Source organism: Malania oleifera, chromosome 5 (assembly GCF_029873635.1).
Source record: "Malania oleifera isolate guangnan ecotype guangnan chromosome 5, ASM2987363v1, whole genome shotgun sequence".
Taxonomy (NCBI): domain Eukaryota; kingdom Viridiplantae; phylum Streptophyta; class Magnoliopsida; order Santalales; family Ximeniaceae; genus Malania; species Malania oleifera.
The window spans coordinates 89,510,637-89,537,744 of NC_080421.1; the positions used below are offsets into that span (position 1 = coordinate 89,510,637).

Below are 27,108 nucleotides of genomic sequence, written 5' to 3' on the forward strand. Positions count from 1 at the left end.
TATCAAATCTGCCAATTTACTTTGTCCATTTTACCTATCCCTTTGGTTGTGGCTAACAAAATTGAACAAATCCGAAGGATTTTCTTTTGGAGGGGCAACTTAAAAATTTTCAAATTCTCCTTAATTAGATGGAGCAGTTTTTATCACCTAGTTTGAAAAGGAGGTTTGGGAATTAAGAATATTTAAAAAAAAAAAAAGAATCTATCTCTTCTTGGCAAATGGATGTGGAGGTTTTGCACTGAGAGGAACAACTTATGGAGGCTCCTTATCACTATTAAATATGGTTACAAAGATATTTGAAAGTGGAGGCAGTTAATTTCAACCAAGCTGGTGTCTTTGGAAGGGTATTATAAAGGCGAAGGAGATTTTTTGGAATTTAACTAGATGCGTATAGGAAATGGCAAATCAACTTCTTTTGGTATAATAAATGAGTAGCTAATGAGCCTCTTAAAAAGTTGTATCTCCTTCTTTTCAGCTTGTCCAACCAGCAAGAAGCAAATATCAGCGTCATCTTGGTCAGCAATCAAGTAGGCGAAAATTGGAATATCTTGTTTTATAGAAATATTCAAGGCACTGAGTTTTCAATAATCGTGGATTAGAGGGAGTTGATCTATAGTAAGCAGATTTTTGAGTGTAGGGAAGATTGTTGCTTGTGGCCTCTCACGAAGAATAATATTTTTTTAGTTAAAAGTCTTTATTCCTCCCTTTCTAATTCAGCTAACCCTTCTTTCCAAACCCATTGGAGGTTGCTCTGGAATCCTCTAATCCCTTCTAAAGTTTCAGTGTTCCTTTGACTCTCCTCTAAAAACAAAGTTTTGGCATTGGATAATCTTCAAAAAAGGGGCTAGCTTCTACCATCAATGTGTCACCTGTGTAGACAAGATGAGGAATCTATTGCACATACTCTGATTCATTGCAATTTCAGCAAGCAAGTTTGGGACTCTTTTCTTCAATTAAACTTGCAATGGGTTATGCCTACGTCTTTATCTATTTTGTTGTTCGCTTGGAATTCAACAAAGAGCAGGGGTCTAGCTAAAAGAGTCAGAGGTTCAATTTCTGCATGCAGCAATCATTTGGGAACTTTGAAGAGAAAGAAATACAAGGATTTTTCAACATAAATTTTCTACTTCCTCCGAAGTGAGTCGGAAAGCATTAAATGACTTATTTCTTTGGTCTCAAGCAAATTTTTGTTTGTCCAATATGGTTTGGAACGAATTTTTGGTTTTTCTTTCATCCATTGGCTCTTAATTTCTAATTTTCTCACAATAGCATGATTTTTGCTAGTTTTTGCTACCACTATATTTCTCTACTGGTTGGTTTTTCTCTATACTATCCTTATTTTATAAGCTTCTTGTGAACTTGTTCTTTTATGAATGAATGATCATTTTACCTTTTTAAAAAAATTATTATTATTTTCAAACCAACCAAATTAATAATGACCAAATTCACATCTAAGAAAGATTTTACCTATTTTATTTTATTTTTTACCTAAAGTGAGATGTCGGGTATATATATAGTTAACAAAACCTCGATCCTTGCTCCGGCCATACCCTTAAAATATGCCATCTTCACGTGCACCGTATCCTCCTAAGTTCAACCTATATAATATAATATAATACACTGCATTATTTTATAATATAATATATATATTTTTTACGTATAATCTCTAGCTAGCTAGCTATTGCTAGCACCTATCTATCATTGGGGCCTGCGGGGTGTTTGAAGCACAGTGATATGCAAAAATTATTAATATACATTCACTGTATGTGCAGGGAGCGAGGAGCGAGCTACGTGGTGGTGCGTAGAGGTAGAGAAGGAGAGGACTAGAGACGTATATATAATTAGTTCTGATCTCGATACGCAAAACTAGGGGGGAAAATGGGTGGCACGATCCCTCGCATTCAACAGCAACCTTACATATCACAAGGCCTCTCCTGCGGACGACACCATGGGTCTCCACTCTCTCATTTCTGCAGACATTCGAATTCTCAGGTCCACGTCTATGCCACGTGAGTTCCTATTTGTGGGCCCATGCATCATGTATGCATGCATATTTCATGGCCATGCTTTTAATTTCCCACCTATATAGCTTTATCTCAATGAAGCTAGCTAGGAAGGAAAGATAAGGTGTTTGAGGTCGTGGATACTGATGAGGTGTGTCCCTCCACAGACACAAGCTCACGGGACGTCTGTGTGTGTGTGTGTGTGTATGTGAGAGAGAGAGAGAGAGAGAGAGAGAAAGAGAGACAGGCACACGTGAGGGGGGAAGCAGCTGGAAGCAATAATTAATGGGGTTGGTGATGGAAATGCATGCATGCATGCATGGATCCAAATGGGGTTGAACCATGAGAATGTTTTGTGTTTTTAATTTTAAAATTGAATATATACATACATACATATATATAATTGGCTGGTGTGTCGGAAGTACTATATTTCATGATTCAGTGATCTTGCACTGCACGTGGCAAAGAGAGAGAGAGAGAGATCTAGAGAGAGAGAGAGAGAGAGAGAGAGAGAGAGAGGGATCTAGCTTAGACTTTTCCAGGAAATATGTCATGGAATTAATGAACCCAAGAAATCCAGGCAGATATATAATAGCATCTCTCCATCGGAAAAAATTTTAACCACTTCTAAGTCACAAAGGTCATCGCAGCACTGTAAGTTAAGCGCTGTAGCAGGACCCCCAAAAAGTCAGCATTTTTTTTTTTTTTTTTTCTCCCCCTTCTTTTTCTCTTTCTCTTTTTCTTTTTAAAGGTTGGGATAAGCATAAAAGATCTGTTATTTAAGACTATGTTTGGGAGTACTTTTTAATTGACGAGCTCATTTGTTTTTAAATAATAAGGCCCTCTCTCAAATTCCACACGCACCACCTGCGTAAATAAGTGAAAAAGTATAACTCAAATTTTCTATTCACTGCACTATTTTTGGCCTTTCAAGAAAACTATCAATTATCCAATAATTATGCTAGATATGTATACATATACATACATACATACATACATACATACCTACATAATTTTCCATTGATGACTTTTGTTACAGCTATAAAATAAGGGTGAGTTTAATTATTACTTTTGGCTTAATTTTTTTAAAAAAGTAAAAGTCAGGTATAATACGTTTGATAAATAATTATACTCGGTTTTAATTTAACTGAAATATTTTTAAAATTTTAAATTTAAAACTTTTAAAAGCTAAAGACAACTTTTTTCTAACAAAATATTATGTTACATAATTGTCCATATTTTTTTTTTATAAATATGACAAAATTATTATCAGTTATATATATATATATGTATATATATATATATATATATATATATTTGTTATTTTAATATTCTCAAACGCCTCATAATTTTATTAGCAAACATTCAATATTATTTTTATTTCTAATCACATTTTTTTTTTTTTACAAAAAGGGCCAAACAATTTTATAACTATTTGGCTCCTTTTCATTAGCTTCTTTTTAAGAGTTTTTTTAAAAAAACAAAAAAAAAAAAAAAAACAACTTGCAGCCAAACTAAGCCTAATAATAACAGCTCCTTTAATTTGTACACGTGCGTATTCCGTTGTTCCAAGAACATCTTCTTAAGATTGAAAGACCATTAAACTCTTCTTTACCAGCCCCATACAAGGTTTTCTTCTTCTTCTGTTTTTGGTTGTTGATGATGTTGTAAAGAAAAGTATCTTTACTTAAGTCTACCTTTATACAGTTGCTAGCATTTATCATCAGATGACTTTCACATTGACTGGCGGTAGGTGTTTACATATCACCCACACTCTCCCTGTGCCAGCACAGGTACACCGCACTCATTTTCACAGCAAGAAATTGTGAACACCAAGTCAAAAATGTAACAATAGCTGTACCGTGCTTGAGCAATCTAGCAAAATGGGATGCATGCAGCATGACCCCAACCCCAAATGGCATGGTAGGAATAATCACTAGGTATTCAAGATTTGATTTTTCACCAGTTTTATCAGAAAAGAGTGAAGAATTGAATGTCGCATCAAAATGTCTATCCAGATGGTTGAACTTGTGGTATAGTATATAACTACGAGGTTGAGAAGTCCAGTTCTGAAATCTTTGGACCAAAGCAAGTAAAACCAGTAGGAAACTGCATGCTTTCTCAAAGAATATAATTCCAATCATCTGGAACCATCTAGCTAGTCTAAATCAGGTTTTCATGCTTAAGATAGTCCTTTCTATTGATTTATTTAATTTGTGGGTCAAATAGAAGAGGATTAAAGTCAGCAGAAGGTCCTCCTAACACAAGTAACAGTTCCTTACAAACCATGGACTAGATAATTAATCAGAAGGAACTCTGAAAAAACCAGCTTGAAAGTAGAGCAAAACCCACATATCATTCCATTCCCCACATACAAACCCCCAGAAAAATTATGGTCTGAGCAGTAGGTTCACATACTGACATCATCTCCACCTGGGTTTTGACCTGGGTTCCAAGTTACCCCCACCCCGTTTTTTCAGACCCACACACCGTAGGCAGTCTGCTTTGGACACATGATGTACAGAGTCTTACCTCCAGGAGAGGCTGTTCTGCACTGTGTGCAGGTATAGATGAAGCATGAAAACAGTTCTGAACATTCTTTGCCATAAAAAGTTAGATTTTTTTCATCTGCGCAAAGCAGCGACTGATTGAACAGTTAGTAGTGACATGATCTTGTAAAACATAAAACACGAACAAAATCTTCCAAAAGCATGGACTGCAACTAGTTAACCAAACCAGCACTAACTACTAAGCCAAGCACAAGTAGTCTGCACCTCCGAAGGAAAAATCTAATATCACTGCTAGTGTAAATGTTATTTGGACAAGATATACAATGAACTTATCAGCCATCACAACTACAATAGACATCAATACACACATAATAAATAAACAAGATAAAAATTAAACATCATTCTTTGATATAACCATACTGTGGGCTAGACAGACAGAAATATATTTTTCATTCTACACCTAGACAGAAAATTTAAGGCTCACACCTCTCCCAGTGATTTCTTAATATCAGCCTGCATTAAAGGGCGAAAAGAACATTAATAGAAATTTCAACCAATACATTGAAAAGAATGAGTGCCCCACACACCCACAAAAGAGAGAAGGGGGGGGGGGGGGGAAAGAGGAGGAAAAGAGCACCTCAATGGTCAATGGCGCAGTTGTTGGGCCATAGCGATTGATCACATGCCCTTCCTTATCAACAAGAAACTTGGTAAAGTTCCATTTGATCCTAGAACCCAAAAATCCTGTTTTATGCGCCTTGAGGAATTTGAACAGTGGAGCAGTATCCGGTCCATTACAACGTATCTACATAGAAAATCGTGATTGTGATCCAATATTTATTTGAACAAGTGAATTATAAATCAACTACAGAGCAGAGAATATTGTGTAGTAATTAATAAAGAATTTCAAACTATTCATCTGAGCCTATGCAAACATTTCTTGACCAACTGTAGATATGAGAAGTCACAGTAAGATCAGCACTTCAGTTCAAAACTCATGGCAGCAAATGGGAAAGGATAACTGGCAGGGCAATCTTGTGACTCCGCTCATGGATAATCTACCAAAGAATATGGATATCATTGCTAAACAATATTTTCATCTGGCAATGGCAAGATTAGAGATGTTTTTATCCCTGTTGCTAGAAGATCAAAGTTGTGAGCAGAGTTTGGTTTGGTGGTGCTTGGAAGCTTCGAGGCGAGAAGGCAATTAAGAATTCTAATGATGCAGAGTTGCAAGGTCAAGCGTTGACAACAAAGTTTGCAGATTTTGGCTGGCAGAACAGATCCCACAGCCTGTTTTCCATCAGCGAAAAAATGAGGTCTCAGCATTTTGTGATGAGAACAAAGTCTAACCTATTGGGTCGAACAGCAATATGCATATATATATATACACACACACACTTATTACATAAGAGAGTATCAAATGGTAATATTTCAACTAGAGATCAATATTCTATCCTTTGAGGCAGTGAAGGGCAACTATACTAAAGCTTCTACCTAGACTTTTCAGCAGCTGACTGCCCACTGGATGTTTCCAGGGAAACAGGGAGAACTTAATAGTTTACTGCTCTAAGAAAAAAGGGGGATCTCAAGCTACCAGATTATGAGAGGTGGGATGAGGGCATCAGGTGCTTGATCAGATCTACAGTAACTATGGTAAGAAACCCAGCAGCTCTTGAAAATGCGGGGAATACATCCTTCATGAAGGGATGCTCCAATTCAAAGTTAGATTCATGGGTGGAGACAAGGGGTTGCTCGTCTTTAGGATAAATCTTCAGAGGAATTATGCTCAAGGAAGGACAGGATTGATTGGAGGAATGATTCTCTGCAATTAGACCCTGGGAACCCCAACTCACTAGTGTGTCAAGATTCACATGGATCAGTTGTGTTGGATTACCACTCCATGCATGGAATCCAGAGAATTTCCAAGCCATGAGATCTAGATGCAGTACTTTGATTAGAAGACAATACAAACATGACCATGAAGCTACGGTTTGAGAATGCAAGATTCCTTGTCTCAATGGATCATCTGGATTTTATTTATGAGAAATTGCAAATTGAGATTAATGAGGAGTTTCTCATGCAATTCATTATAGAGGAAATTAAGCAACAATCGTCAAGGTTAAAAATCTTCAGAAGGAGTTGGTCCATAGGAGGACCCACAAGGTTTAGAAGATTCGTCACAATTTTCTGATAGCTAGAAGACTCAAAACCCCTTAATTTCTCCTGCATAAAAAGCAAAAAATTAAATTAAAAAAAAAAAAAGAGAAAAAATCAAAACATTGGGGATCATTTCACCCAAACGGCAATCAAAAAATTCAAATTCAAAAATTTTAGAACCACTGAGATATGACATGGAGTTCAGTCATACAAGTAATTCAAATTTGAAGGTGTGTACTGTTTCGTAAAAAGATTAGGAGGCCATTGACATGTTCTGTGGCAGTGAGATATAGCAAGTGTTAAGTGTCATCAGATGATGTCAAGAAACCTAACACCATGGGCTTCATAGAGGAGCATTTTACAATGGGTAATTCAGTGGAGACCCCTCAATTGAGTCAATCAGGTGAGATTCCTTCAAATATATGCTCTTACTCATCCTCTGGTGATGAAGAGCCCAGTAATGTCATCAAGAATAATAATAATAATAATAATAATAATAATAATAACTAGAAGTTTTAATCGGATATTGTCTGTCCCAGAGATCAAGAGGAAGAAGATGAAATCAATCTCGGACAATATCAACTCTAGCAATAATTCAATGGTTCAGAGTCCTGGACAGAATGCAAACCACAATCAAATAGAATGAATCAACTACAAATGAAATATCAAGAATAGAAATTATCTGATTTGAAAGCAAATGGGAAAATCAAGAAAAGAAATTACCCAATCTGAAAGGTAGTTCAAGAAACATGGATATTGCAAAAAGTGTTTTTCTTGCCTCACCATGGTAATGAAGAAGATGTCATCCAAGCTCTTATGCATCTTGAAGGAGGGGATTCTTTATAGACTTGGAGATTTTACCTTTTGGTTGTGCGCCCTAGGCCATGAATGAGTTTGATTTTTATGTTGGTGGTGAGTTGCATTTAGTTCAACCAGGGAAGATCATTGAGAGGTTTGTTGAGTTAGGGTGAAAGCTCCAAGCAATATGACCTCACTCATCATTGGACAGAATCTATGCTTTTGAGGTTTGCTGCAGGCTGATCCACAGGCATGCGTTCCTTTTTATATTGCTGCTTATGTTTTCCATGATGTCCTGTAACTTGCCTTGTGTGCGGGCCTTGCTGCTATGTGTGTGGGTTTTAACTTGCTTGGGTTTTAGGTTTCTCTGGAATTTCATGAGGTTTGTTGAGTTAGGGTGAAAGCTCCAAGCATACGACCTCACTCATCATTGGACAGAATCTATGCTTTTGAGGTTTGCTTGATTGGAAGGCTGATCCACAGGCATGCGTTCCTTTTATATTGCTGCTTGTGTTTTCCATGATGTCCTATAACTTGCCTTGTGTGCGGGCCTTGCTGCTCTTTGAGAGGTTTGTTGAGTTAGGGTGAAAGCTCCAAGCAATACGACCTCACTCATCATTGGACAGAATCTATGCTTTTGAGGTTTGATTGGCTGGCAGGCTGATCCACAGGCATGCGTTCCTTTTTATATTGCTGCTTGTGTTTTCCATGATGTCCTGTAACTTGCCTTGTGTGCTGGCCTTGCTGCTATGTGTGAGGTTTTTAACTTGCTTGGGTTTTAGGTTTGTCTGGAATTTCATGAGGTTTGCTGAGTTAGGGTGAAAGCTCCAAGCATACAACCTCACTCATCATTGGAGAGAATCTATGCTTTTGAGGTTTTCTTGGTTGGCAGGCTGATACACAGGCATGTGTTCCTTTTTATATTGCTGCTTGTGTTTTCCATGATGTCCAGTAACTTGCCTTGTGTGCGGGCCTTGCTGCTATGTGTGTGTGGATTTTAACTTGCTTGGGTTGGTTTGTCTGGAATTTCATGCCCAGCTGTGATTTTTCTCCTTTTCTATGTGGTGAGTCGCATTTGGTTCAACCAGGGAAGATCTTAGAGAGGTTTGTTGAGTTAGGGTGAAAGCTCCAAGCAATACGACCTCACTTTGTCAACAGAACAGAAATTACTTCTTTCCTTATTTCAGCCCACAATTATTTCCTTATTTCTCCATTCATTATTCTGTATAGTTAGCATATATTTTTGACAGATTATAGTTTACATGTATAGGACTAAAATCATGCAAAAACTTATTTGGTTTCCATGTATAGCATTCTTGCAAAGTCTATATAATATACAGAACTCAAGGCCAAACCATTCAACCATTCACACAATACTTTGACATGGTATTAGAGCTCTGGTTACCAGGAGGTCTTGGGTTCTAGTCTTATCGCCCGCATTTATTAAGTGGTATTATTTATCATTTGTTTGTCTCTCCACGTGCTATTGGGCTGCATATGCGGGGGAGTGTTAAAGCTTGATAATTGTTGGCTCACAATCTAATAGTTTAAGCTTTTAGGTAAAGTGGTATTAGCATCTGTTGCACCATTTCAGGTGTGCAGTAATTCGCTGCAGAAGGTGCAGGAAGAGAGGAGTCACGTGAAGAAGAGCCAGGAGCCGCAAAAGTCACTGTGGGGGCTACAATAACAAAAGTCTAAAATGCCTGTGCTTGATGATTATGCGGGCGGATACAACAATCTTGGATAATGTGACCCTTCTTCTTGCAATAAAAGCAGTATTTCTTGGAACAATTAGCAGCGATATGCCCTAATTCTTTGCACCAAAAACACTACAAGGTGCTAGAATGCGCAGGCGGTCCTCGTCATTGAGCAACATAAGCCGTAGGGACAGATCCTGAACTACCATGAGATTGTGCCAAAGTAACTTGAGTACTAAGCTGTTGTTCTTCACGAAGTAACTCACCAAAACAAACATCAAGATAATGAACAAGAGAACGATTCAGCAGAGAAGAGCGAACAGATTCATACTCGGGGTGGAGTTTCATAAGAAACTGATCACGACGACTAGTTTGGTGAAGACGTTGAATAATGGCAAGAGAGGCAACAGGAACATCCGTGGTAACCAAATCAGAATATTTGTTCGAAAGAGTCAAAAACGCCGAATAATAGTCTTGGATGGAGCGATTGTCATGTTGAAACATGGCAATCGCATGCTCTAACTAAAAACGACGGGCGCCATTATCTTGATGATATACTGTTTTTAAGTAAGTCCACATGAATTGAGCGGTGCGATAAGGCCGCAAATTGGGGACAATATGTGGTTCAACTGAACCAAGAAGCCAAGACATAATCCGAGCATCAATCACAGCCCATGAAGGACAAGCCGTTGAATCCTTGGATTTAATAGGATTGAATGCACAATCCGTGTCATCAATATGACCCCAAAGATCTTTTCCCTAGAGGAAAAGTTCAAATTGAAAAACCCACATAAAATAATTGTTGCCCGTAAACTTGGCACACAGGTGCCGAGTCCATGCTAAATAAAGAGAAAATCGAGAAGCCTAAAAAAACAGATTGTGCCTAAAGAAAAATACTACCAAAAAATCGAGAAGCCCAAAAATCAACGCAGGTACAAAGAAAACCAAGATCAACCTGCCTGCACCAAAAAAATAAATTGCGAACCAAGATACCTGCTGTGCCGAGAATTACAAGGATAAAGAAGCACTGGAACAGCAACAGAAAGTTGTTCCAACAGCCACTCAGTCACAGAAATACCGAAATACAGAGAACCAAAAAATTCCAGAAGAGAATAGACCCTCACGATAACCACAGAAATTAGAGACACCTTCAAAATCGAGAAGATTTAAAAAAAAAAAATTGAGGGGAAAAAATTAGCAATTGGCTAGCTCTGATACCACGTATAGCATTCTTGTAAAGTCAATATAATATACAGAACTCAAGGCCAAACCATTCGACATTATCAGTATTCTGATGATGGTTGTGTTGTGCAGGACTAGGTAACGAGGGAGCCAATCGCGAAGGGACCTAAAGTGGGGCGCTTGTTTCCACTACTTTTGCCTGTTCCAGCACTTTCTCCAGTTTCTTCTATTAAGTCTTTTGCTTGTAATAATGTTTGAAATCTTAGTATGGTGTGGCATCATTGTTTGAGCCATCCCAATACTCAGATCTCATCTCATGCATTGATCTCTGGTTAACTTGGTAATAAAGAACGTTCTTCTTTATCTCTTGAGTGTGCTTCTTGTAAACTTGGTAAAAGCAAAACTCTTCCCTTCCCTTTGCATGCTAGTAGAGCTTCTCAGTGCTTTGATCTTATCCATAGTGATGTTTGGGGACCTTCCCCGGCTAGTTCACATGAAAAAATTTAAATACTATGTGACTTCCATTGATGATCATAGTAGATTTACTTGGGTCTACTTTATTCGCTCTAAATCTTAGGTTTTTCGTACTTTCACTGAGTTTTTAGCATATGTTGACAATCAATTTTCTGCTTCTATTAAGACATTATGCACAGATTCCGATGGTGAATATTTTTCTACTGAGTTTCAGGCATTTTTGGCTTCTAAAGTATTATTCATCAATGTTCATGTCCCGCTACTCCCCAATAGAATGGAGTAGCCGAACACAAAAATCGTCATCTCCTAGATGTGGTTCGTACTCTTTCGCTGGAATCCTATGTTCCATCCATGTTCTGGGTTAAGGCTCTAAAAACTGCTACTTACTTGATTAATCATTTACCTTCTCAAGTCCTACTCATGGAGTCTCCCTATTTCTGCTTATTTGCTAAGCAAGCTAGTTACAATAACCTCTGTACCTTTGGTTGTGTATGTTTTGTTCATTTACCTCCTCATGAGCAACATAAATTATCTGCTCAATCTATTCGATGTGCATTCTTGGGACATAATGTGTGTCAAAAGGGATTTGTTTGCGATGATCCTACATTACATCGTACAAGCATTTCTAGGAGTGTTATTTTCTTTGAAAATCAACATTTCTTTCCTGTGTCCTCTATGCCCTCCTCTTCTACTGTGATTCTCCCCTCCTTTGAGGAGCAGTTCTCGCATCCTCATTAAGTCATTTCTCGTTTTAAATCAAGTATTGTGTATACGCGACGCTCCCACCCAGTCTCTTCCGGTGGCTCATCCTATATCTGATCCTACCACACTCCAGATTTAGTTAGTTGTAGCACCTCCAAAGCTTTTGGTACGTCACTCTCCTCGAGTGTTTGTACCCCCAGATAGGGTATGGGTTTCCCTCTTCCAATTCTGGCAATTCTGTTTCAGCTCTTATTGCTGCATTGTCCAATTTAGATATTCCCACATCCTAATCACACGCTACCAAGCATGATTGTTGGCGACAAGCTATGCAGGACGAAATTGCCGCTCTAGAGGCCAATCACATCTGGGACATTGAGCGTTATCCTCCCACCATTGTTCCTCTGGGTTGCAAATGGTTTTACTCAGTCAAGGTCTGATCTGATGGAAGTTTAGATCATTACAAAGCTCACCTTGTTGCACTTAGGAATAATCAGGAATATGGTGTCAATTATGAAGAGACCTTTGCTCCTGTGGCTAAGATGACTATTGTTCGTACGATTTTGGTTATTATTGCTTCTAGTGATTGGCCACTACTTCAAATGGATGTTAAGAATGCTTTTCTTCACGGGGATCTTAAAGAGTGCATTTATATGAAGCCACCCCCGGGCTTGTTTCCCTCTCCAACTTCACATGTGTAAGCTTCATCGCTCTCTTTATGGTCTCAAACAAGCTCCGAGGGCCTGGTTTGATAAATTCCGCACCACTTTATTACAATTTTCATTCAAGCAGAGCAAGTATGACACTTCATTGTTTCTTCAAAAATCAGACATGGGTATTGTTGTTCTTTTGGTTTATGTTGATGATATTGTGATCACTGGTTACAATTCTACTTTACTTGCTCAGCTCAAGACTCATCTCTTAGAGTCCTTTCATATGAAATATCTTGGGTCTCTCACATATTTTCTTGGTCTTGAGGTGCATCGTAGTCCCTCTGGTATTTCACTCAATAAACATAAGTATGCTAGTGACTTGGTGGCTACAACTAGCCTTCAGGAGGGTACTTCTGTTGATACTCCCATGGAATTAAATGTCAAGCTTCGCAAAGAGGAGGGTGACTTACTTGCAGATCCCAATTTATACCAGAAGTTGGTGGGTAGCCTTGTCTATCTCACCATTGCTAGACCGGACATTTCTTTTGTTGTACAGCAAGTCAGCCAATTTCTTCAAACTCCTCGTCATCTTCATTTGGCTGCTGTCCATAAGACACGCTATGTTCAGGGCACTTATGCCTGTGGTTTATTCTTCCTTGCAGCCAATCCTACTCGCCTTGCTGCTTATAGTGATGCTGATTGGGCTAGTTGTGCGGATACACGTCACTCCATCACTGGCTGGCGTATGTTCTTAGGTGACGCATTGATCTCTTGGAAGAGTAAGAAGCAAGACAGAGTTTCTAAGTCATCTACGGAATCTGAATACCGGGCGATGTCTCTTGCTTGTTCTGAAATTATTTGGCTTCAAGGTTTGCTTGCTGAGCTAGATTTTTTTGAGACCGATCCTACACCTCTACATGCCGATAATACGAGTGCTATCTAGATCACTGCCAAACCTATCTATCATGAGCGCACAAAGCATGTTGAAGTCGATTATCACTCTATCCGTGAAGCATTTGAAGCTTGTGTTGTCACTCTTCCACATATTTCCACTGAATTAAAAATCGCTAATATTTTCATCAAGGCTCTCACTCGTCATCGTCATTGCTTCCTAAGTAGAAAATTGATGCTTGTTGATCAACCCGCATCAATTGGAGGGGGGCTGTCAACGGAACAGCAATTACTTCTTTCCTTATTTCAGCCCACAATTATTTCCTTATTTCTCCATTCATTATTCTATACAGTTAGCATATATTTTTGACAGATTATAGTTTACATGTATAGGGCTAGAATCATGCAGGAACTTATTTGGTTTCCATGTATAGCATTCTTGTAAAGTCTATATAATATACAGAACGCAAGGCCAAACCATTTGGCCATTCACACAATACTTTGACACACTCATCATTGACAGAATCTATGCTTTTGAGGTTTGCCTGGTTGGCAGGCTGATCCACAGGCATGTGCTCCTTTTTATATTGCTGCTTGTGTTTTCCATGATATCCTGTAACTTGCCTTGTGTGCACGCCTTGCTGTGTGTGTGGGTTTTAGCTTGCTTGGGTTTTAGGTTTGTCTGAAATTTCATGCCTAGCTGTGATTTTTCTCCTTTTCTGTTGTGCTGTGTTCTGGATGTCTCAGTTTTCTCTTGAAGCTTCGTTGTGGATTTCTTGCCTTGTAATTTGGCTACAACTTTCAATAAGAGAAGAAGAAGAAGAAGAAGAAGAAGAAGAACTGAGACAGCCTTGATAGCTTGTTCAGCTGTGATTTTTCTCCTTTTCTGCTGTGCTGTGCTGTGGATGTCTCAATTTTATCTTGGAGTTCGCTGAGCAACTCAGAAAGGTAATGTGGTGAAATGTGAGAAAATGTCTCACATATGAGCAAAGGAATTCCAAAATGTAACAGGCTGTAATCTTCTTTCCATGAATTAATATATTCTCATGATTGTCAACAATAATGATCACTGTATAATTTTGGGAAAAGGTTCTTGAAAACTCCTCCCTCACTTTATATTTATAGATAAACTCATAAACCCGATGAGAGATTTTGAAAAGAAATCAGGACAATGTTGTTTTCAATTTTTTTTGAGAGGAAAGTCAACTTGATGCCCCTCTCCTTCCCAAGTTTGAGCCAGAGACCTCTAATGTATATGTTCCATGCTCAAACCATCACGCTATCCCCTAAGGGACATGGATTAATGATGCAGCATGCGTGAAAATACCCTGTAAAAATCTGTTAAATAACAAATTTGTCAGATTCGTATTAGTTGCACTAATGTTTAGTGGCAAAGAGATCCTTTCGCACAGAAACACAGGGGAGCCATTGGATGAACCTCAACCTACACTTCTGGATCTTAGGAAAATTTTTTAGCAGATTGGAATTAATAAGCAAAACAGAAAGGGAAAATTTTTTACGACCTCTTCATTATTTGGACCAACATAAATATAAGTAACCAACAGCCTTGGGCATCAAATGTGGCTAGGAAAATTACAATACCTTATAACAAGTGGCACTTATCTGGACTCAAAGACCTCATAAACACACTTTGGAAGTAGACCCTAATAATAACACCTAGATAACAATAACTAGTAAATATTATAACAACTATGTTAACTATGCTTCACTGGTGCAGCAACACTGCATCATTTCCCCCTTGTTAGAAGAAACTTGTCTCTATGCAAGTTGCAATTTTTAATGGTTCACACATGTTGGCATCACTCAAAATAAGCTCCCTTCTTATCTAAGAGTTTCTATAGTCAGGCTTACCTGTCCCACCAAACTAGAACTGAAAGTATAAATATTTTACCTTTGATTTCCTACACCTCAATTCCCTTTCCTGCCACTTCTCTTTTGTAGGTAACCATTATGGAAGCTTTCCTTTTTAGGAACCAAGTTTATGAGTGCAATTTGCAGCCCAAGTTCTTACTTGAGCCTTTCTAAACTTGCAATGGTGATTGGCCATTTGTGGCTCACTTTTGCAGATTTTGCTGAACTTGTTGAACATCCTGTGTGTTTTCAAAATTCATGGCCTCTAAAACTTGTTTGTGTAGCTGTTTCACCATTGATTTGGCTTCGGTTACAGCAACAACTTCATCAATTGTTCTACAATATGATCGCCAAAGACCTTCTTGCTGTCACAACCATTCAGAGGAACAAGGTCAGCATTAGTGTTGCAACTTGATTTTGTTGTAGTACCCCTCATATCTTTAGGGTAAGTAAATATACCAAGAGCTTCATATACTATAACTCGATTGTTGATTGAAGAAGCACTAGCTAACTCCACTAAGCCCTACCCTTTTCAGTGACATGTTGGTTTGTTTTATCAAAACTATTAGTCTGCATTTCATCCTTCTCCTTGTTTGCCACACCAAACATCATTCATGGGCTTTGAAAAAATAGCTTCTTCTGCTTGTGACCATTTTTCACATCATGGATAACATTTGAGGCATTTTTCCAAGGACAACCGAGTAGAATATGTCGTGTGTCATTCAGTACTATGTCACAGCAAATAGATTATTTATAAGTGATTTCAATTGAAAATTTGATCATGCACCTTGTAATCATGAATACCACCTTCCACTGGACCAAAAAATGTGATATGGCTGCAGATGTTCCACCACTTCAAGCCTCATTTTATCCCCCATTACTTCAGCAACCATATTTTTGCAACTATCACCAATTACTAGCAAAAATTTTCTCCTAATGTGCATCTTGTTCTAAAATGAGTAATCCATGTTTGGTCATCATTCATTTCAACCATTCCACAATCTATCATTTCCATTTCTTTAGTGATCGATACTGCCACATTACCAATATTATCAAACGAGGTCTTCCTTTTAGTATCGATAACTAAAAGTTTCCTCAATATCCGGAATAATTTATCTTTGAAATGTTGATGGGCAGTCATATTTAAAGAAACGAAACTTGAATATAATACCACAGGCAAGTAGATACAAGAAACAAAATAAATATTTCTCGCGTGAGTACTATGTGACCTTTTCTTGGGGGAGTACCTTATTTTTCTAATATTGAATATTCTTTGGATGAATGTTTCTTAAGCCATTCCTCCTCCCATTCATCCTCCTATTCCACATTTTTTCCTCTAAAAGACACTTCTACTATGTTCGAAGTGAGTTGGGTAGCACTACTTTAAAGAAAACATTGAGAAACAAATTGACACCACCTCCACCATCCAGCCCTTTCTTTAGCCCTCTCTAGTATCAAATTCTAGTTCTCTCGGTCAGCCTCCGTTAGATATAAACTTGTATATTATTCTTGGAAGCCTACCATAACATGTACTCAAAAAGTCTTTAGTGACTCACCTTATCGCTAATTATGTTTCCTCCTCTTATTAATCATTCTTTTGCTCTCTTATTTCCTTTGTTTCTCTCTCTTCTTATGTTGAAATCCTTATTCGCATGGAAGCATACAATGGGTGTAGAAATGGAGGTGTGGGAGAAATGCAATGGTGGATCTTCCTTCTAATAAAGAGTTGGTTAAGTATCATCTTCAAACTATCTCTCCTAAACTTGACTTCAATGCAGGTTTTAATTTCCTTTGCATTTAATTACAATTAGCCATTATGGTAATTTATTGTTAAGAAAGCTTTATTTTATAAGGACCTGTAGGATATAAGGTTTACATGGTTTATGGGTTGCACAAGGCTATTTGGGGTGCATTGGTTTGGCAGCCAAGCTAGGCTAGGCTATGCTGAGAACCCTTAGCCCATGTTAAGTGCAAACAGGACTGTCCATCGGGCTTGGCCCTTTATATGGGATATACCCCCCCTCCCCCACTAGCTCCAACTAGCACAGGAAAAGGAAAAGGGGTCCCTGGGCCACAAGGCTCCCAGATTTACAAAAGTAAGGGAAGGGTCGCACACACTCCCCCCCCCCCGCGCCCCCACCCGAACACACACATACAATCCATGGACACAAATTATTTTAGAAGCAAAGGTTGTACTAAGGCACTCAAGCCATGGCTCATCATTGCAATCATGCTCCACCATTTTAATGTGTCCAAACTCTACTCTGCTGTCCCAAGGAATTAGTGGGTGCTGGTCCGCCGCAAAAGAGAACACAAAAAAGGAGGGTCAACCAAAGAAAAAGAAGGCATTGAAGAAGGCAAAAACATTTGATCCAAATTTGAAAGGTCCATACTCTAAAACTCGTCAAAAGAACTAAAACTCAAACCTTGCATCTGTGCATGATTGGTGTACAAAGTCGTGTACACCTGCCACCCCCTTGCAATACTCTTTTTCCCACGATCATCATTGCAAATGGCATTGATGATCTCCTCTCTTGCTGCACAGCTTTGTAATCAACAGTTGCAATCAACTTGTGTTTCGTGGCAGTCGTTCTATGTTCATTGACTGGCAGTCAGTCTTCCTCACGAGGGCCATCTACAGTGGCTAAGAGAGGTGGGAAGGTGGATGGTGATGGTCACCAGTGCATTGCCATAGGGGACTCAATGTGAATTTCGGTCATGTGAGGTTTAGATTGAGGGGGAATTTCGCCATTTTCATAAGAGAGAGAGAGAGAGACATGGTATTTTGGTCTTTTGAATGACTAGCTAATTCAATAAGTTTTGCAATTCAAATATCAGACAAGATAATAATAGCTAGTCCAATCCTGTAAATCTTAGCCACCAAACCATATGCATCTTAAGGGCTTAAGCAAAAATTTAGCATGACACTAAGATTTTGGCTTCATATCATGCTATTTTGATCACTTTATTTTTGTCAGGAAGGAGATAAGTGCAGTGGCGGTTTAGGCAATGACATATAGCAATTGTAGATGTCAAGTGTTGGATTCCAAAGCAAGTTCAAAGGGAGGAGTTGGAAGCTATCCAATATTTCATCGGTGTTTGAGGTCTTTGAATGCACAAAGATATGGCTAACTAGTCATAGAAAAAGTACATGACAGAATTTAGAGCATCTAAAAAAGACTAGTATGTTAGAAGCTAAAAGATTATACTTTCATGGGCCCAAATATGAAGTTACCAAAGCACGGTGGACCTAATTTTGAAGAACAACATTTGTAGAGGGAGTTAGTTTAAAAACTAATTTATTTAACTATCAACAAACTGCTGATATCCTTTGGTGCAAGGGTGGTTAGTCAATTTATAGAGCATCCCAAGAAGGCACTGTTGAAGTATTAGGTGAATTGAAAGATCTAACCTCAACAATAGGCCTCTCCCTCTATTATAATATATGTCAAGTACATAATAATGACCATAATACCCTTAGTAACTCACACTTACTAATATAACTCTAGCACATATTAATAATGCTGAAGGACAAAAATAGCCATTAACACTACCCATCAAACTGGAGCATACATATCATATGCCCCTCGCTCGTTACAAATGAATTTCACACAAGCACCTCCTAAGGGCTTTTTAGTGAATAATTAGCAAGTTACAAAATTCGGACTTCACGTGAGTGGTTGAAATGAGCTTCTGCACTAGTTTCTCCTAAACAAAGTGAAAATCAACTTTAATGTGCTTTGTCCGCTCATGAAAAATCGAGTTGGAGGCAATATGAATAGCAACTCGATTATCACACATCAACTCCATAGGTTGAGAATGCAAAAACCTAATTCTTCTAACATGCTCTTCAACCAAATAAGTTGACAAGTAGTGTGAGCCATAGCCCTATACTCTCACTCAAAAATTATCTAGCCACCTCAATTTATTTCTTACTCTTCCAAGAAACCCAATCACCACCAACAAAGATACAGTACCCAGTTGTGAATCTTCTGTCAGAAGGTTAATCAGCCCAATCTCTATCTATATATCCTTGAATATGAGAGTGACCCCAATCCGGATATAAGAGACCCCTCTCCCAAGTGCACCTTTGAGATATCAAAAGATGTGAATTACAGCATCCCATGACTTGTTCTTAGAGAATCAAGAAACTAAATAACAACACTTGTTGCAAAAGATATGTCTAGTCAAGTTATTGTGAGATAATTCAACTTTCCAACAAGTTTTCGGTATCGTGCTGGGTTAGGAAATAAATCACCCATATTTAGCGCTAACTTTTGTTGGGATCCATGGGTGTATCAACAACCTAGATCCAAATAGCCCAATCCCATCTAAAAGATCAATAACACACTTTCTCTGTGACAAGATGGCTCCTATACGAAATCTCAATACTTCTATACCCAAGAAGTACTTCAATGGTCCCAAGTCCTTCTCTTGAAATTTAATTTGTAGGAAAAGATTTAGATCCCGAATGCCTTGATCACCATTCCCAATAATCATAATATCATCCACATGCACAATAAGAAAAATCTTGCTAGATGGAATATAATGACAAGGTACCGAATGATCTACTATACACCATTGGAGACCAAACTCAAGTACTATAGCACTAAATTGACCACACCATGCTCTAGGAGACTATTTTAAACCATACAATGATTTCTTGAGCCGACACACTAGGCCTAACTCCCCTAAGCAACAAACCCAGGTAGTAACTCCATATAAACCACCTCTTGAAGATCACCATGTAGGAAAGCATTCTTCACATCTAATTGATGCAGAGGCTAATGACAGGTAGTCGCTAAAGAGATGAATAAATGTACTAAGATAAGTTTAGAAATCAGAGAAAATGTGTTTGAATAATCCAAATTGTACACCTGAGCATATATCCCTTAGCAACAAGGCGAGCCTTCGAACAAGCCACAAAACCATCCGGATTGACTTTTACATTGTACAACCAATGACCATCAACAACAAACTTATCAAGAGGAAGTGCTACCAAATCCCAAGTATCATTATAATATAGCACACACGTCTCTTCAAGCATTGCAATCTGCCACCCAAAATGGGATAGGGCTTCAAAAACAAACTTTGGAAGAAGTAGAAGACAAAGTACTAACAAAACAGTAAAACGAGGGTGACAAGAAATCAAAACAAACAAAATTAGAGGTTGGATGTTGGGTACAAGACCTTTCCGAACAGCTATAGGAGGATTAACATCATGGGAAATAGGATCGTAAGACGAGGGAATTAGAGGCACATAAGCAAAAACTAGAGGAGGCTCTCCTCCCTTGAGTCGCCGTGTGTATACCTACAAATTAGTACTCAACTGGACGATTATGTAGAAAAGGTTGGGCACAAATAATAGGTTAGGATCTAGAAGGCAGCGCAAAAGGACTCATTAAGGTCAATAGAACTCAAGGAATCAAAGTAGTAGGGTGTAGACTCAAAAAAAGATGACTTAACAAAGACAATGAATTGATGTAAAGTAGGGCTATAACATCAATATCCCTTTTGAGGCATAGGCATAACCCGAAAAAATACATTTGATAGCATTAGTATCCAACTTATCTGTTCCTAGAGTTAACTAATGGACAACACATGGCCGAATATACGAGGAAGGGAAAACAAAGGAGCCTTAGGGAAGGTAACTTAATATAAGATTTTACCACCAAGGACCAGGAATGGCATTTTACTAATAAGAGAGCAAGCAGTGAGCACAACATTACACCAAAAATCTTAGGGGACATTCTTTTGATACAATAGGGTACAAATAACTTCAAGAATATGTTTGTTTTTCCAATTTGCCACTCCATCTTGTTGTGGAGTGTGGGCACAAGATGACAAATAGATCATAGAAAATTAGTCATATAAAACGAGCCTTAGGCAAGGAAACTAAATATGGGATTTCACCACCAAGGACTGGGAATGGCATTTTATGGATGAGAAAGCAAGTAGTGAGCACAACATTACACCAAAAATATTTGGGGACATTCATTTGATACAATAGGGTACAATTAACTTTGAGAATATGTTTGTTTTCCCACTTTACAATTCCATCTTGTTGTGGAGTGTGGGTACAAGATGACTTAGATCATACCAAAATTAGTTCATATAGGTAGTGAATTGGGTGCTGAAGTACTCCTTAGCATTATCAGTACAAAGTATCTTGACTAGCGTATCAAACTGAGTCTTTATTTGAGAACAAAAGGCACAAAAGATGTTAACCAACTCAAAATGAATCTTTCATTAAATACAATCAAGTTTTCTTAGAGCAATCATCAACAAATGTAACGAAGCACCAAAAACCCAATTTCAACATGACACACTAGGACCCCAAACATCGAAATGAACTAGCATGAAAGGACTAACTGCCCTTTTATTACCTCGAGAAGCAAAGGGAACACGATGATGTTTTCCGAGTTGACAAGACTTACACTCAAGATTAGACACAGAATTCAAGGTAGGAATTAGCTGTTTCAACTTGTCCAAGGATGGATGACCAATGCGGCAATGGATTTGAAGTGGTGTAGCAACAGTTGTGCAGCAATAGGAGGAGAGATCGACTCAAAAGTAGTAAACTCCGCGAGCCTCACATCTTGTGCCAATTGTCTTCCTTGTCTTTAGATCCTGAATAACCATGGAATTAGGAAGGAAACTCACAAAACAATTTAGTGACTTTGTAAACTTACTAACTGACATGTGATTAAAAGGGGACTTGGGAATGTACAAAACAAAAGAAATAGAGATGGAGGGAGTAGGATTCACTGTTCTTATCCCCTTAACTATAGTAGTGGACTTATCAACAAGGGTGACTTGAGGTCTAGGAAACATGAATACTTCAAAAGAGGGGAAATGTCGGTATAGGATACGTATCGAATATAGATACGACTCCGATATGGCTTATATTTTTTATTTTTTGAACAAGTTTGGATACTTTGAGACACGTGTTGGTAAATTTGAATACGTACGCAACACATTTTGGCTATAAAATGCAGCAGACCAAAAATATATATATATATATATATATATATATATATATATATATATATAAGAAACAAACTTCAACTGAACCCTAGCTCTCACTCGTGACCTTCAAACCTCCCTTCTAGCCTTCGTCACCAGACATCACAACCCAAAAGTAGAAGATGAACATGAATGAATTCTGAACTAGTGAACTCTAGCTCTTACGACCTTCGAACCTCCCTCCCAGCGTCAAAGGTTGGCACATGCTTGAAAATTCAAAACGAACTTCTACTGAACCCTATCTCTCACTCGCGACCTTCAAACCTCCCTTCCAACCTTCGTCGTTAAACATCACAGCCCAAAAGTAGAAGACGAACACAAACGACTTCTGAACTAGTGAACCCTAGCTCTTGTGATCTTCGAACCTCCCTCCCACCCTTGGTGGTTGGCACATGCTCGACAATTTGAGAATAGCTCAACCCACCCACCGCCACAAGTCTCTCTAATCTGTCTCACTCTGCTTGTTGAAGGAGATGTAGAATGACCTGGGGAAAATATCTTGGTCTTTAAAGGACCAAAATATCCATGCTCTTACATTTAAATACTTTGATCACTATTGACCAAAATACCCTTAACTTGGGCCTAAATATGGGCCTCAAGAGAAGACCAACCTAGTGCATGCAATGTCTTTGATTTAAACCTTTGGATATATATATATATATATATATATATATATATATATATATGGCAATATTTTTCATTTAAAAGGAAAAGAATGCCTAAATAGACATTTTTAATATTAATTAATTAATATATAGGTCGTATTGTATCGTGTTTTTACAAAATTTTCATACCACCATATACATATAGTATCATATCTGTATCTCATATCGGCATCAATGCTTCCTAGCTAGAGGTAGATTTTTATGATACTAAAGGGTTGAAAAAAAGTTGGTTACACCGTTACACCGGTCATAAGGTCGGTGGAGGAAAAGTCAATAATACAAGGACTAGAGGAAAGACACCATATGACATAAAAATTGTAGGATTACCCCTCTGAGCAAAAGATGCATTTGGATGAGATGCTTGTTGGGATGCTTAATACTATAAGAACCTTGAATACTCTTCCTCTTATACGATTATAATACATTGTTCACATAAACAAGTACCTAACGAGGGAAACACATTTTTTATGTAGCAGCAAATCAAAAATACACAGCGAACAAAATGATCTTGAAACTCCTAATGTGAGCTTCCAAACTGACCGAACTTTCATTGATTCATCCACAAACATGTCACCATAACCAGACATAGCACTGCCACAGCCCCCAAAAAAGTAGCCTACACACACTGCCACTATCACAAGGCACCAACGATCACCTTAATAATACTGAAGAACAACTAATGAATAGCCACAAGTGAATGATCGAATCTTTGAATAGAACGCATGACCAACAACTTGATATTATGGTCTACGGAAGAATTTAAACATTCTAGAAGAAATCAAAGGCAAAACTGTCTGGGAAAAGGCCTCATGCACCACTGCATGGGGATAGACCTGCTGGCGATTGGCCTGTGCATAGGGGCGCGTGGGTGGTCCTTTGACAACAAAATTTCACCCACCTACAGATTAGAGGGTTCTGTGAAGAGTTATGTGGTTAATTTTGCAAAATATGGAGTGTTTCTTGGAGTTTCTAAAAGGGCAGCAGCCTCCAGTTTTTCCAATGATGACTGTATATTTTTGGCAACTCCTAGACTGTGTTCAAGTCTTTGGTGGTGCGTACGATGTCCTACAGCAGCAGGTTTAAGGTTTAGGGTTTGATTTTGGTGGTGAGTTTGAGGTTTAGGGTTTGGTTTTGGCAGTGATTTTGAGGATGGTTTAAGTTGGATCTTGCCCAAATACCATGTTGTTTAGGTTGGACCTTGTTCTGATACCATGTTGAAATATTTGGTCGATTGAAAGACCTAACCTCAATAATAGGCCTCTTCCTCTATTTACATATATATGTCAAGTCAATACCAATGCCCATAATACCCTTACTAACAGTCTAACTCACACTTTACTAAAATAACTCTAGTAGGACCCCTTTACCATATCTATACAAATAGGGCACATACTAATAATATTAAATGACCAAAATGACCATTAACAGGCACATTTGGATATTGTTCGTCAAATCTTTAAATTTTTTAAAAGCTCTCCAAGTGAAGGGCTAGTTGACAAGTGTGATAAGAGCTTTGATATTGTATGGTCTAGTTCACTTGAAGTTTGCAGGTTGGAGGTCTACTACCAAGTCATGTACATTCATGAGTGGTAGTCTAATTACCTAGCACAGCACAAAATGAACTGTGATAGCAACATTCAGTCACGAAGCAGAGTATCAACCTATGGCTCATATAATTAGTATGGCCAAAATCTCTTACATTAAATATGAATTCCTTTAGAAAAATCCTATAGATATGTTCTATGACAACTGACAATCAAGCCACTACATATGCTGCTGCAATTAGATTACCACTTTACTTAAAAGCTTAAGCTGTTAACTTGTCGGCCAATAATGTATATCAAGCCCTAATACTTTCCTACATGTGCAGCTCAACAGCACATGGAGAGATAAACAGACATTAAACAACACCTTTTATAGGGAATAATATAATTCTTAACAAATGAACAATAAATGCAGGCAACACAACTAGAACCCAAGACCTCCTAGCAACCTAGCTCTGATACCATGTCAAAATACCACTTTATCTAACAGCTTAAGTTGTTTGGTTGTAGGCCAAAAACAGATATTAGGCCTTAGCACTCCCCTACACATACAACCCAATAGCACGTGTAGGGATAAATACAATGAATAACACCCATATTGGGACACAATAATTTTTAACATACTTACATTAAATGTGGGAAACAGGACTAGAACTCAAGACCTCCTAATATACCATGTTAGATTACCACTTTACCTAAAAGATTACGCAATTAATTTGTGGGCCAACAATGTATATCAAGCCTTAACAGCCAGCAATATATGTTTGATAAAAAACGAAGAACAGCAATGTTAACTATCAGCTGGTGAGAAATGTTGTAGCAAAGAAGATTGTGGCAACGGCGTTATGAAGTCTCGGTTTATCTACAAAGGCACTATTAAGAACTACCATTTCTTTTGTTGTAGCAAGCTGGTGTTGCATAATATTGTACACCTCTACCTCGAGGGAGTGCTGGACTGGCAGTAGGTCTTAGGCTTAGGGTATTTGTGTCTTATTTGCTTGGGGCTATTTTATCATAGAAAAGGGTTAATATACTGCAATCTGGACCAACAGAGTTATCCTATTCTTCATCTATTCTGGCAAACACTTCCCTTTCTCCACCTCTCTCTTCTTCTATGTTACTCTCTAACTGTGGTTATCCTAATCTTCAACTATTCAAAATCAGATATTCTACCTTAAAAATTTATTAGGTCATAAGTTAGTGCATTCTAGGATTTTATCTATTAGAAAAGGAACTATTAAGCATTTCATGAACTACTAAGGGAACCAATTTCTACAGCCATTCATAGGAAATTTACACTTTTAATTGAAATGATGTTTTTACACATTTGGGTATAATCTCGTCATATTTGGTTTCTTTGGAAGGTTTTTGCATTTTCTAATTGTTCTGACAGAAGATCCCATCAAGCTTCTCCATAAACACAAAATTGTATTAAAATTATATCTCATATTACTTTACTCAGATTGCATTTGGTTCAAACTTTGAAAATTTGATTCCAATATCATCACTCAACCATTCTTCTCAAACTAAATTTAACATGTTCTGCCCAGTTTATGAGCAACAAATAAAATGCGCAATATACTGGGTTGGTCTGTCAATAATGCTGACACTTGACACACAAGCAGATGCAGCAAAACCAAAACTTCAAGTAATAATAAAGCTTGGTTTACTTAATTGAAAAGAATTAAAACTACAATTCTCCAAATTATTAGGTTATAATCAACAGGATCAAAAAATACATCACTTACTATTGTGTTAAAATTGTCAAAATCTCATAAGGACTTGATATTACCTTTTGAAAAATTGGATATTCTGCTTTGTATCTTGTACAAGCAAATTGTTGTACCTCTTCGCTTGTACCAGGCTCTTGCTTCAAAAATTGGTTGCATGGAAACGCCAAGATATCAAAATCTGAAATTGGTCAAAAGGACATGCGTTCTCAACCAGTTTTCAAAATCCATGAGCATATACACGCATTCTGTGTAAAGTACTATTGACTCCTACTCTTAATTTATTACTCATATTGCCTACATTGCTAGAAATGAAAATTACAAGCATGTATAAGCATTTAGCATCCATTTGGGTCTCAAAAAGAACCTCGGAGAGGAGGGACAGAGCTTAAAACGCTTCAATAGGGTATACGTGAAGCAATTTCCTACAAAGTCCAACTGGGTTAACGCTGCCGCGAGTTTACCTTAAACACGGGTTCAATTACAGGAGAACAAAAAATTGCAGAAAGAAAAAAAAAAAAAAAAGATGTTCCATGGAATGTTTTACGATTGTTCCTAGTCATATGGGGGAAAAGATGGTGAAGATAATCTCACCTTTGTCCTTGTATCTGGAATAAAGTTCAGTCAACTGAGTGTAATTCGTATCTGTAAACCCACTATTTCAATCCCAATACATAATCCCACCCCAAAAGAATTATTGAGTCAGTATCCAAAACAAGAATAAAAAAAACAAATCCAAAATGATAAACCAGAGTGGGCGAAACAGAGAAGCAACGACCATTTGGAAGCAACGTTAACGACAAGAAGGACCTTCCCCTTGTAAATGCTGAGGTCCACCTCTTTCCCCCTAAAATCCTGCACAACCCAAAAACTTCAATTCGGAAACCAACGAAGAGAATTCGAACAGGAAATCAATGCGCGCGAGATTGAATTTACCTTCACGGTGAATTCATGGATGGAGTTCTGGGGCACCGACGGAGACGCACCCATTGCGAGGAACTGGAGAGAAAAACGAGAACGCTTCCCTTTTGGGTTGAACAGAGACGACGGGATTCGATGTGGGCGTTTGAGAAATTGGGGAGCGGAGTGCCTTCTTATTCGGACCACAACTTCGCAACTAATTACGGACGCGTCTGGTTGGTTGTGGTGGCGTCGTCTTTACTGTTGCGGCTGCAGTGGCTGCGATAGCTCGTTAAATTATTAT

The 27,108-nt window shown here is 38.1% G+C and overlaps 1 protein-coding gene across 2 annotated transcripts; it reads right to left on the reverse strand.

The window, feature by feature from the left end:
* Nucleotides 1-4,767: 4,767 nt before the first annotated feature.
* LOC131156742 (probable glutathione peroxidase 4) lies at nucleotides 4,768-27,108 on the reverse strand. 2 transcript variants are annotated; one of them, XM_058110657.1, is made up of 6 exons: nucleotides 26,841-27,108; nucleotides 26,683-26,759; nucleotides 26,499-26,560; nucleotides 25,967-26,085; nucleotides 5,151-5,318; nucleotides 4,768-5,026 (listed from the first exon to the last, which is right to left on the reverse strand). In XM_058110657.1, exons 1-6 carry the CDS (start codon nucleotides 26,892-26,894, stop codon nucleotides 4,994-4,996), a joined length of 513 nt encoding a protein of 170 aa, XP_057966640.1. In that variant the 5' UTR covers nucleotides 26,895-27,108; the 3' UTR covers nucleotides 4,768-4,993. The 2 variants fall into 2 exon arrangements, with proteins under 2 accessions (XP_057966640.1, XP_057966639.1); XM_058110656.1 differs by having other exon boundaries at nucleotides 4,768-5,318; nucleotides 26,841-27,082.

Excerpts from the sequence above, each read along its gene's own strand:
- LOC131156742 (XM_058110656.1), bottom strand. The coding sequence starts at position 26,894 with ATGGGTGCGTCTCCGTCGGTGCCCCAGAACTCCATCCATGAATTCACC. Across the intron at positions 26,760-26,840 it reads TCCATGAATTCACCGTGAAG|GATTTTAGGGGGAAAGAGGT; the intron begins GTAAATTCAATC and ends TGGGTTGTGCAG. Across the intron at positions 5,319-25,966 it reads AATATCCAATTTTTCAAAAG|ATACGTTGTAATGGACCGGA; the intron begins GTAATATCAAGT and ends TTTTCTATGTAG.